The 13594-nt window shown below is 43.0% G+C and overlaps 1 protein-coding gene across 1 annotated transcript in view; it reads right to left on the bottom strand.

Moving 5' to 3' along the window:
- VAPB (VAMP associated protein B and C) overlaps positions 1 to 13594 on the bottom strand; it is a 54420-nt gene that overhangs the window by 16719 nt on the left and 24107 nt on the right. Inside the window, exon 2 of the mRNA XM_046678496.1 lies at positions 11972 to 12124. Coding sequence (XP_046534452.1) covers positions 11972 to 12124 — 153 coding nt within the window. The remainder of the gene's footprint in view (positions 1 to 11971; positions 12125 to 13594) is intronic.

The raw sequence follows: 13594 nt of genomic DNA, 5'->3' as shown, positions 1-13594 counted from the left end.
TATATATTCACAACATCAAGTTCAGCTACCAATAAAGATTACTAAAATAAGGATGTTCAGTCTGAGTACTCAAAAACTCAAGTGTGACCATCAGCAGAAAGAACAAAGCTCATTTAAAACACAGGGTCACTCTACTTGGCATTTTACTCTTGCAGGTCTAAGGCATGGTTCACTCCTGGAAAAGCGGTCCTTGCTGGCAGTTTTGGACCTGGAATGCAGATAACTCTTCCTCTGGCATCACTGAGCTGGCAAGAGCTCCCCCGTAGACAGACCTGGAACATCATCACACACCTGGCCTTGATACTCAGCCTCAGGACAAATGAACAGACTAGCAGGTCAAAACTATGGACTCTTCTGAAAGCTAAATTCCCATCATGGTTTTTTCCCACCCCCAAGACTGCAATAAGGAAGGCACACGTGATAAACTAAGGAGCTGATGTCTTCACAGGCACTCTGATCTTTCTTGCACAGGGAGTGTCAACCTTTTTTGGAGTTGGGAATTTCAGGTCTCAGCTGGCTGTAACAAAACCCTGCTCTAGTACTTTTTAGTATGGGAAAGAAGAAAACTTTGTCCCAGACTACACTTAGATTTTCAGCAGGGCACAGCTCTAATAGCAAAACCTGCCTCATCCTTGAGACTCTGTTTTGCCAGCTGTGCAAGGCCCCTAGTCCTCTACCATAGAGCTCTGAGGCTGAACCAGGATTATCTGTAAAGAGTACCGAGGCCCAGAAGATGAGAGCAGTCAGAAGACACGGCTAGTTTTCAGTAAAGTTGGCCCTTGAGCTCAAACCACACCAGATCATACATAGAGAACTGAGGGGTCCAGAGAACCTAAGACACCCCATGCAGACAGCCCCAGGAAGATCTGCTGTCCCCTTCCCCTTCCTCTCCTCGTCCCTGAGGCACTGCAAGTGACAAGGAAGAGCCAAGAGACCTCTGCTCGGGTTCTAGGCATGCCCTAAGGCAAAACTGACCCTTCCTTTTCATCTCCCCATCTCACCCCACCCTCCCCATCCCCAATACCTTCAGAATGTCCCAAGAAGGAAAGGAAAATAGCCTTTACTAGTGCCTACTATGTACTAGGAACCAGAGAAGGCACCTTTTCATTACTTCTCCTACTTAGCCCTCACAACAGTCCATGAAAGAAGCCCCTGTCTTCATTTTCTAGATGAGAAGACTAGGGCTTAGAAGGGCTAGGTGGCCTCACTCAGGTCCCATGGCCAGCGTATTAAATGACTTCCAGAGTCAGACTTTGACACCACAGGCTCTCAAAGTGTTATCCACAGACCCTGAGGGTCCCCACATCAGGCGATCTATAAAGTCAAAACTGTGGTCATGATAATAACAAGACATTACGTGCCTGTTCCACTCTGTTGATATTCACAGTGATAGCTGATGCAAAACCAGAGGTGGGTAAAACCGCCAGCACCTTAGCACGGATCAGGCAGCAGCACCAACAGTGCTTATGTCTCTGTATTGGGCACTGCCACACACTCACAGTTTTTTTAAAAAGCTGGTTTCACTTAAGAATATCCTTGATGAAGCAAAAAATTATTAATTTTACTGAATTTCAATCCTTGACAACACATCTTAACAGTCTATAGGATGAAATGGCAAGTCCACATAACGCACTTGTGCTGTCCTGGGAGAAGCATCTGTGTAAACTGGGTTGAAAGTTGAACGAGATGTCCCTCATGGAACACCATTTACTTGAAAGAACAACCAACAGAAAAACTACAGTTATTCAGAACTAGGTATATGGCAGATATTTTTTCAAAAATGAATGAAGTGGGCCTGTCACTTCAAGGCAAACAACTTATAGTGGTTGTTGCCAATGATAAAATCCAGGCCTTCAGGCAAAAATTAGACTACTGGAAAAAAACTTGTATCTGCCACCAAGAGCTTCACAGTTTCCCAAATACTTAAAGACTTTTCTGATGAGATTGGTAGGAATACTAACAAATGTGATTTTTTGATATTGCATAATGAAATATGTCAACATTTGGAAGATCTGTATAACTCAGCTAACGTAATATTACAAAACCCAATTAAAGTGCAAGACCAATGTATTTCAGCGAAACAAAGTTCAAATAGCTCACTGACATCGCTTCAGTTCCACATTGTACTGAGAAAGTGCCGCGTGTCAAGTTTTGGTGTAGTATCAAAAACTAATGTCCATAATAATCTGAAATGGCCAATAAAACAAACTCTCCCTTTTTCCAACTACACCTCTATGGCAAAAGTGGTTTTCTCTCATGTACATTCACCGAAACAACACATTATAACAGACCACATGCACAGCAGATAAGAGAATCCAGCCTGTCCTCTACCAAACCAGACACCAAAGAGAGTTGAAAAACATGTCAAAACGCCAGTCTTCTAAGTTTTTTTGAAAAGTTATTTTTCATAAAAAATGTTACTTTTAGCATGTAATTGATATTACTATTATTGAATGAATTAATACTTTAAAAACTTCTCAGTTTGATTTGTACTATGATAAATATTGATACAATCCACAAACAAAAAAGCTTCTTAGGGCTTCAGTTTTTAAGAGTGTAAAGGGGTCCTGAGACCACAAGGCTTGAGCACCGTTCTTCTATACTAAGCTGCCCTGCAGGCCCCTCCAGAAGGAAAATGACCCGGCTAAGGAATTCAAGTGAAGGCACTGGCAGCTGTGTGTAGTGCCCCTCTTGGGAGAATGAGCAGTTTAAGAGGGAAAGCAGCTTCACACACACCAAGCCTTGAGCCCCAGCTCAGGTAGAGAAAGAGGCCCACATGCACATGCACAGGTCTCTTCCAGGGAGGGCCTAGGGTTTCCTGTGCTCCTCTCATCAAACCACCTTGCAGCTGCTTCTCCCTTTCTGCAGAGGGGCGCTGAGATCCACTGCCTCAGCACAGCTTCAGGCCTAGAGCATCCAAACTGGCAAGTCGCCACAGCGTAGATCTGGAAGAACCAAGAGAAGGTATCACTTACATTCAGACCTTCAAGCTAAGCACACAAAGAAGCAGGTACTGGTGGTAAGCAACCACCTTAAGGGAGCACTGGAGACAGCCAGAAGTGGCAGGTCAAACATCCCTTCTGCAACGGCGAGGACTCATGACATAAAAACGTAGATGCCCGATGCACTAGTGAAGCTGCAGAATTCAAAAACTTTAAACCATGAGTGAAAATCGTGGCTGCTTGGTGAATGTCCAGGAGGCTCAGAGTGTAGGGCTGGGTGCTCGACCCCTCCCACACTTGAACAGCTCTGCTTCCACCTTGAGCAGCAAGTGGAAAAGAAAGTGTCTGCCACCTATCAGCTATCCTTTCCTTGTGGGCTCCCGAATCAGCAAGCAAGAGTGAGGAGGTCAAGTGGCCACCCAGATTTTACCAAACTTCATAAACCCTCGTTGTCCCTCAGGATCCACACCCTGCTTAACACAGCCCCTAACTCACGTCAGAAAGTTTGCATTCCTGAGCTCCCATCATCTCAGGATAGTCCAATTCAGTTTGCTGTATCCTGTCAGCTGGAGCTTTATGAGAACAGGACAGAGTAAACGTTGCTAATCGTTTGTTCTTTCAGCTCCATACATGCAAACTGTAACAGAAATTATGTACTTTTTTCCATGACAGGCTATAAAAGAGCTTCCCATTAAGTTAATTTATTTCACTTGAACACCAGAGACACTGATGATAAAACCCTCTTAAATGAACCATCTATCCTACTTTTAAAATATATCTGCTGATACTACATTAAAAAGAAGCCTGTTACCAGGAGACGGCCTGGAGACGGGGTCACCACTCACCAACATTAACGCTTTGTGATACCATGTCTGCTGTAGTACAGAAGGCAAAAGTGGGATCCTGTTAAGAAGGGCCTTCAGGGTCATAAAACATCGGATCAATAAGATCAGATTTTCTTCAAAAGAGAAGAAATGCAGAATATATGCTACTTAACACACACACCTCGGAGAAATGACGACTTGATGAAAAGCAGCCTAGAAGCAGCCTGGGAGAACCCAAGCAAGTCCCGGATCACGTTCATCCGCACCATGATGGAACAGGCAAGTGAATACAAGTCTAGCCAGCACCATGGCACATGCTTTATCATTTTTTTTCAATCTCAGAATCTTATCTTCAGAAAGTCTTTCTCCTCCTTTTACATGCACAACCTCAGCTCAGGCCTCCACTAACATCTAGATTTCTCCAACTAGGAGATCTTACTTCTCCCAGTTTCTCTTCCAGTCAAGCCGCATATCCCCCATAACCCCTACGAATTTAATCTCCCACCATTGTGATATTCCCCAGATCAAAAACCTCCTACCAAAAAACCCTATTTCCCTAGTAAAAGACAATCGGTTCAACTCTTCACAGTCTAGCTCTCCTCAGATTTCCTTGCATAACCCAACAACAGGTCTCCTTGCTGGTCCAACAGGGGTGCACGTTGTGCTGGCCACACCCCCACACCCACGGTGTTCTCCTGTCATTACCAAAGTCTCCTCCTATCATGTTGGCCCTACTTGTCACATCCCTTTTGGTCCGCCTGCCCTACTCACATCTCAATATACCACACCCTCCAGGGTTTAACTCACTCAACCGACTCCGTAACTAGGGGATGTCAAGCTTCACCATGCATTAGAATCACCTGCATGCTCGTTAAAACAAGGCAGCGGGACAGCACCTCCAGAGTTTCTGATTCAACAGGTCTAGGATGGGGCTGAGAACATATTTCTAACAAGCTCTCAGATGAGGCCGACACTGCTGTTCCAGGGACCACACCTGGAGAACGTGTGCTACACTACCCCTCCTAACACTGCAGCTCCTACTAGAACGCCGTTTCACACCCTCATTCTTATTCCATCAGTGACCTTATTCTATCAGTGAATATTGTCGATACTAAGACTCCTAAGCTCCTTCCTTACATTTTTGCCCTTTCTACCCAATTAGACTGAAACCAGGAGCTCACGTTTTCATATCTCACCTTCTGGGTATTAATCTACAGTTTTTCACGGTGGAAGGGGGTGCACCTTCTTCCGTTCCAACACTCAAAGCACTCTTGAATCACATTCCCTCTAGAAATCTCCTTGGGGCAGCACAAAGAGAGGAAACCCTCTTTAACCCTCAACCATCCAGCTTCCCTTCTGTTCCACTTCCCAGAGCCACTCACTCTCCAACCCAGGGTCTAAGACAGTGGTTTCCAATCTTCATCACCACTGTTCTCTTACTCTCTAACCTTTCTTTTTTTTTTTTTAACATTTTAATTTATTTATTTTTTATTGAGGTAACACTGGTTTGTAACATTATATGGATTTCAGGTGGACATCATTATATTTTGACTTCTGTGTGGACTGCACCACGTTCACCAGCAGAAGCCTAGTTGCCATTCTCTCTCTCCTTTCATACAGCCTGTACAGCAAAAGACCATTCCCTACCCACCCGCACTCCCAGCACACTAAGGAATTCACTCCCCACTCTTCTCAACTAAGCAAAGACAAACCAGAGCAGTGATCAGCTTAGGCTAACTCCTTCTACCACAACGAGGTGACAGAATTCTAGCCTAAAGCAAAGTAATTTCTCATTTTAGTTAGACTGTGCATCCTTATCATGAGTAAATTTATCATTTCCTTTAGGATTCTCAAAACGCTGAAAACATGACTACCTTCCTGGACCTCTGCCTATTCATGGGTGGAACTCGGAGTCTAGCAAGTAAATAACTAATTTTGTCTATTTAAAAATAAGTTAACATTGAACTGTCTTTGTGCTCTCCATAGGATTTTCCAGTTCAGTACAGCCCATCTGAGATAACAAACTCCTCATGTTCTAATTAATTAATTTGTGCAGAGACTAGTACAAACATATCTGTGTCACTGGAAGACAGGCACTGGCCAAAGAACAAGGCCCACTCACTCTTTTTTTATAAATATCTTTTAAAGATTTTATTTTTCCTTTTTCTCCTCAAAGCCCCCCGGTACACAGTTCTATATTTTAGTTGTGGGTCCTTCTAGTTGTAGCATGTGGGATGCCACCTCAACATGGCCTGATGAGTGGTGCCATGTCTGCGCCCAGGATCCAAACCTGCAAAACCCTGGGCCACCAAGGCAGAGTGCACCAACTTAACCACTTGCCCACGGGGCCGGCTCCATAAAAATACCTTTTAAAATATACGTCTTCTTCAAAACTCCAACATACTTTCCTGTCTCCTATAACACTTGACAATGGAAAACAACACAGCCTTTTGCTGAGTACTCTTGTGCTGTGACCATGAACACCCATTATATACTATCTTAGGAAGACTTACACGCCAGGTCTCTTGGGACTGATCAACTGGAACATGGAGAACGGTCTGCCCTGAGACTTAACTGATTCCAGATCCCTGCTGTGATTTTTGAACTCTCCCCCGTGCTTGCTCTCTATGGTGGCCTGTCCAGTCCTTCACTGTGGCCACCTCTCAAAGCCCTTTCCTTCACTCTGGCCTGCGAGGGGCTGGAGACCAGGACCAGGGTAACAGTGACTCTAACGTAAGAGTTAACAGGAGAGTCAAGACTTGGGAGCTCAGGTGTATAAGTCATGAGTGAAACGAACATGACTTTTGGCTGCTCCAAAGGTGTGCTTAGTTTCTCCTCTTCAGTCACACTGCAGAGAACTGAAGTTAACTTCAGGTAACTGAACACTGAATGTACTGGCTAAGTCCTCTTCATCATGATCTTTGAAAATGTAAAGAGTAAGTAAATTATATCATACTCCTAAAAAGTGAAACACAAGGGGCTGGCCTGGTGGCGCAGTGGTTCAGTTTGCATGTTCCGCTTCTGCGGTACAGGGTTCGCCAGTCTGGATCCCAGGTGTGGACCTACGCACCGCTTGTCAAGCCATGCTGTGGCAGGCATCCCACATGTAAAGTAGAGGAAGGTGGGCACGGATGTTAGCATAGGGCTAGTCTTCCTCAGCAAAAGAGAGGAGGATTGGCGGCAGATGTTAGTTCAGAGCTAATCTTCCTCAAAAAATAAAAAAAATTAAATAAAATTTTAAAAAGTGAAACACAGGATTCTTCTCAAGAAACCTAAATATTACAGTAAACTTTTAAACAATCTTTGAAAGCACAATTAAGCTGATTTTCTGTTGGTAATTTCCTTTTTTTAAAAACTAGAATCTCATCTGGTGAGAAAGATTACAGACATCTTTTAAGAAAGAACGTGCGTTGTTCTTATCCGAGTAATAAACTGGTTCATGAAAACCATTTATAAAAAGATTTCACTTATCAGAGACCTCCAAAGCAAATGATCAAACGAAGAAGAATGTTGCTGTTAAGATGCCCCAAACCCCCAAATTTAGCTCCCGCTATCAGCACTTGACAGATGGATGCCTGACTTCTTTCTCGAAGGGCAGTGCACTTACACTCTGGTGCTCATCACCTAAAAGCTGCAGCCCCAGGCGGACTGGTCCAGGGCAAGCAAGCAGCTCCACCAAACTGAGTCAGCAAAATCTTAAAAGGATTAATTATCAATTGCAATGCTACCCAATTACGCTAATTGACCAATGTTTCTATCCAAGAAGAGTTGCTGATATTCATTCTCTGTCCTCAGCTTTTTACTGGAAGAACTTTATGCTTTAAACGTGATGGAAATAAGTGCTGAAAAGGGCTATATGTCAGAATGAATACTGCTCCTTAATTCTTTGAATTTTCGTTTAAAATACAGATTCAGACACGAGAAGATCTGTGTTTGTTTGTCTTTAATCCATTTTCAATTCCCAGGGTACACTTAGTAAAGTGTATCTGTACGTAAATACCGGTATCTTCAATGACTCTTTCCAATGCCCCCCACACACAGATATTTTGCATTTCTAATTTGCTTGGTACACAGGCAACCAATGTGCATAACTGAACTGCAAATGGAAGCGTGCTTGCTACTTTAGTGAAATTAGAATTCACTGAAGGTTATAAAAATATTAAACTTAATATCATATTACAGGAAGCGTAAGTATTTTTGATGGGCCCATAATTTTACCACTTCACCTGCTGTACCTGCTGGCAAACATGGTTTGGAATATTAATGGAAAACTTCATTATTAAACTGCAGTATTAAAAAAAAAAATCTACAACTACTAACGGCTTACCACAAAGACATTTTCAGAAATTATCTACCTTAAAAATAATTTCCCACCAGACAGTTCAGAAAATAGATTTAATTTTGTAAAGCTAGAACAAATGGGGAGACCCCCTACTGCTTCAAACAATTCATTAATTCAGAAAGTTCTATTTTCCTTGCATTTAAAATCTCAGGGGGCAAAAAATCCAATCTCCTCTTCTCCAATCTCCATTTAAGTGTGCCTATTTTGCTGAGGTCCAGATCTGAACAACTCAAAACCATCTCTAGTAGATGGTGTGTATCAAGGAGCAAGGGGCTAAAACCAGAGCATTCTGGGCCAATTAACGCAAAGAGAAAGTATCCTGCACCCCCGTCACCTACTGCACTGCCTCACCCAACGGGCAGGGATCCCAGGAGGGGCTCCTGTAAGAAGGAGATGAGATGAGCACCTATCTAAAGGACAAAGAAAAGGATGCAGATCACAGGCCCGAGTGACCAGATCCCAAACACCCCTTTGGCAAGTCCACACATTTTCAACTAACGTCACAAAAAGTTTAGGTTATGCCTGTTTCTAACCATTACTTTACCACCTGAGTTTATAAACTGGAGTTGCTTTTTTTTTAAGGACCCAGTAAGTGATGGGCCATCTTCTGAAGAAAATAATATGATAGGTCAGAGTCCAGACTTATGACGCATAATGTAATGTCCCTTGGACAGCATCAGGTTAATCTGAAAGCTGAGAAGAGCTTCACAGAGTGTGTCTGAGAGCTAGAAAGCGTCCCTCCCCGTCACAGCCCTGATTTGTGTGCCTGCAGATCTCAGTCCCTCTGGTCAGCTCCATGGGTGGATCTCCTCCTCCTCCTCTCCCTCCCCAACCCCCTCTCTCTAAGGATGATTTATAACCTTCCCTAATAGCTAGCACATCCCAAGGGTTTTCAGAAATGGAAGAGAAATAATGTACCAGTCATGTCCTTTTCAGGTCTGCTGCAACATTCTGTATGGTACGCAGGACAATGCCAGTAGTATTTTAAGTAGATTTGATGGCTGCCTTTTTGTAGATTATATTTGAAAATTTACTAGTGGCTTTTCACTATAAAACAAATACATATTATAGAAAGAAGCAAAAACATGAATTTCTTCTTAAAATTAGAAAAAGTCCATAAATTAGTAAAATGTATGGAATTTACTTATTTCTAAAAAGGCAATTCAAATATGTACAATCCACCTTCAAGAAAAACTAGCCACTGTTTGCTCAAAACTAGTGGAAGAACAATGCAATCCCACTCTTGCACCGCGCTGTCAGTTAACACAGCACTGGTAAAATACCACGAGGCAGACACTGCTCTCTCCACACTACAAACGAGAAAATGGGAACCTAGAGAGGTTAATGGATTGGCCAAAGATCAGCCGACAGGTTAAACAGCAGAGCTGGGCTCCCTATTCAGGTTTCTGGACCCCAAATCCAGTGATCTCTGAGCAGAGTGGGTGAGACCAAGCGTGGCCACGTGTGCACCTGTGAGAAGGGGGGCTGGCTTTCAGACAATCTGCACTGCCTGTCTGCTGGCATCCTCCTCCTCCCCCTCCTCAGGATACTCTCTCCCAAAGGAATCTGGGCAGTCTACATACTCACCAAGAATGTCATCACGTAGCTGCAATTTAAGAGGACCCTTGGAGAAGCTCAGTTCTTTCTATCCCAAGATGTTAATTTCTAAGAAATGATACAGTGGCCCTTCAGCACATAAAAGCAGCAAATGGGGGCCAGCCTCCTTTGCTGACTGGTGCGGCTGTCCCAGAAATGCCATGACATCTGGCTTCACGTAAGTGCATCTCAGGCACCGAGATAAATACAAATCAACTAAAAACCAAGGAGCCCTTCCTCAGGTACAAACACATCTCGTCTCACGTAGGAAGGCCTGGAGACACATGGACATTTTATCATTCAATTGCTTTTTTCCCCTGAGTACATTACATTTTGAGAGCCATGGTACTGTATGTTTTATATTCATTTGTGAGTGAGGCCATCCCCTAATACTGTTGAGGCAGTTTAATGACACAGAAGAGCCACTGGATCAGGAGCAAAGACACCTGGCTTCAAATACCAGCTCTAGCACTAATCACCCACGTGACTCTAGATGAACACGTCCTCTCTCTGTACCCGACCTTCTTATCTGCAAAAGGACGGCCGCAACTACAGAATCTTGTTCTTCCTTAAGTAGGTAATCATAAATCAAATGCCCAGGGTTAGTTAATAACTTTAAAAAACATTCCTATGATGGGGAAAAGATGAATGTTTCTGAAGGACACACACACTTGACCTTTAATATTGGAAAGCACACCTCCACCATACAACTGCCTGTTGAGACTATTTTATTCAGAAAACCAAGCTGCTGCCCCCATATTTATTGTGAAAATTGGTAATTCTCATCTACTGACGATCTTGCTCAAATTTGATATAGGCAAGGAAATCAAGAGGAAAAAAGGAGTCATTAAAAGAAGGGAAGAAAAGATTTCAGCTACCCTTGATTTCAGGAGAAACACTGAAACCATATGGATCCAAGGGGCACAGAAAACACCAACATCCTAGGCCCCTCCCTTTCTCCAGCTGCAGCCCACAGTCTGGGCTTCAGCGCCAGACAGAATGATACACAACTTGGCTCCATCACTTGCTAGCTTCATGAGCCTGTGGTCACTGGTCTCCTTAACACAAGTGAAGTAAGGATGCATTCTTCACAGGGCAGATAACAGAAATTATGAGCTAATGTGTGCGCAAGCCTAGTACACAGGAGACCCTCAATAAATGCTAGACCCCACCCTCCTGACTTCTCCTGGATAATAACCCGATTCAAGAGTCTAGATCAGGTCTTGCAGTCCCAGAGAGAAGCACACGGGAGGACAGCTGGCGTGGGCGCACCATAATGAGAGAGACCAATGGATGCAGGGAATAAGAGTCTGCAGAAATGATCAGATAATGAAACACCTTATATCTTTCCAAAGGGGTGAATCATTTTCTTTTAGGTGTCAAAGAAATAGCCAAATGTATCAGAATCAAAATCTGTCATGGAAAAAGCCAGCCAGATTCCCATTTCGAATGAGTAGTAGCGTCTAATGATGCAGAACCCTCTATGACACAGAGTCCCCTGATGCTTCAAGGATAAACACACACTCCCCCATCACAAACACAAAAGGCATCCTTGGATCCAGCAGTTGTAATGAGCTGAAAGTTTATTCCATTTCTAAAATACATTTAAACTCAAACCCATCACTTATATCTCCTTAATTCTGAAATCCAATTCTCAATTTGGGCACTTTACCAGTATCTTTTCAAAAGTTGGACTTTGGAAAATATATGCACCCTCAGACAGAAGGGGAAAAAAAACCCTATCAGACATGCACAAAACTTACACCCTTGAATATATTCCAATTTCCTCAGCCCTCATCTCTCTTAGCTTTTCACAATCAGTAAAGTGCAGTTACCAATCATTGGAAATGACATGAGCTTAATGTCAGAAATCATTTAGCTTAAATAAGAAAATAACTCCATTTAGCTTTCTCCCACAAAGTAAAATTAAGTTTGTTTAGCCCTTTTTTTTATTTATCGCCAAAGGGCAGATTTAATTTCAAGGGAGTGAAAACCAAACTCATTCCAAGTAAAGTCTGAAGTTACCACTTTAATTTTGCTCTAACTACTGAGGTGCAAAGGCTGTAAGCATTAAACCAAAGAAGCATTAATTATGGAAAAACAATAGGTGAGTGGGACCCACTAAGCTTTTTAATCAGAGGGTAGAGGGTTGGGGGGAGAAATCTGCCATTTTATTTTGCTATATTGCAAATACAAGCTTTAAGAAATCCCACCGGTTCTAAGAGGCCTTTTTAGCCCACCCCATTGGCTCCAGTCTCAGGACTTACCAGATACATTAATCGAGGCCCCTGCCTCAATGATCCCACTGTTGGGCCTCACGCAGTACCTACGTGGTGCGGTGGTCTTCACTTTAAAACATACATTTCGGTCTGTCGGGTTGCCAAGCTTTAAGTTGGTGGTGACAACATCAGTGAAGGGACCTGTGGAATGAGACAGAGATTGACTGGGGATCTCGTAAGGAAAGTTTAGAACATTGACTGACTTATGTTCTGGGGTCAGGAGGGGTATGGAATATTGTTAAGAGAAGATTCAAGAGCCAAAACTGTCTCGCTATCATTGATAGGAGGGATGATGAGCTGAGGTTAACGTACCAACAGTAAGAGCTAAAATTCACCATGATCTCACCACGCCACCAAGCACCTAGTACAATTTCTAAAATACAGATATCGCATTGAAACCTCACAACTTTATGATTAATGCTGTTTTACAGATGAGAACACAGGCTCTGAAGACACATTACCTGTCTAACTTTCCATGCTAGTTAGTGGTAGTTAGGATCTGTAACCAGGCAGCCTGAATTTAAGGCCAGTCCTTAATCTACGCTAAATACTGATTTCCACAATAACAAGAGGAAACCTAATGGGGAGATGTAAGGGACTAGAATTGAGTCCATGATGATTATCAAGGGCAGAATGTGCCCAGAGTAGCAGATGTAAGAAGGACTCTGAGGTGTTAATGGTCTACAAACACAGAAAGCCCCAACAATACAGTGCTGCTGACAGAAAAATTAGTATCATCTTAGGCTACAGCAAGTTCTGGGTCCTGTAGGGCAGCCCACACCTGAAACATCACATTCAGTTGTAACTACCCAGGCTACTGGGAAGACTGAAACAAAGCTCAGTGCCCTGAGGGTATTTTTTATTATTTATTCATTTTCTACTTTATTAGATTTTTTAATTAAAAAAGTAAAACATGCTTCCTAAAACAAGCCAAACAATAAAAGATGTATAAAGAGGAAGTTAATCAGCTTTCCCTTGTCCCCTGAGGTAACAATTATTAACAATACAGGAGGATCTTTCCACATCATCTGTGCTTATACAAACAGTACAAGCATGCGCCGGGAGGGGGAATTAACAGAAACGGGATTACACTACTCACCTTACTCTGAAACTTGCTTTTCTTTCCATTTACCCATCAACGGACACCTGACCACTAGGGTTTATTAAGGAGTCAGGTGGGAGGGTTGAACTACAAGACCTCTTAGGTCCTTTTCGACCCCTTTTCAAATTTACATTTTTCACCAGGTAAATCAATGATATCTTCCTGTTTCCTCCGGGCAAGCTCTTTACTCCTATCTTTACATTTACAAGGAGGCAGGAGATGGAGTGGGGAGATGTGTGTGCTCATGTGTCCATAATGTTGGTTATCTGTTCCCTAAGCAGACCCAACAAAGACGTTTAAATCTGTGCCTTGAAAATTTTTCAATCAGACTCCAAGCTCCTGAGGACAAGGATGATACTTTACCAGTTTCTGCATCTCAGGCACTGTTACCTAGCATCTAGTAAAGGTCTCAGAGCGACAGTGAGTGAGAGAGAGAAAGAGAGAAAGAGAGAGGGAGAGAGGGAGAGAGGGAGAGAGAGGGAGAGAGAGGGAGAGAGAGGGAGAGAGAG

Source organism: Equus quagga, chromosome 12 (assembly GCF_021613505.1).
Source record: "Equus quagga isolate Etosha38 chromosome 12, UCLA_HA_Equagga_1.0, whole genome shotgun sequence".
In the NCBI taxonomy this organism is placed as follows: Eukaryota; Metazoa; Chordata; class Mammalia; order Perissodactyla; family Equidae; genus Equus; species Equus quagga.
The sequence above is the reverse complement of the archived record's forward strand: the minus strand, read 5'-3'. Positions and strand labels throughout refer to the sequence as shown.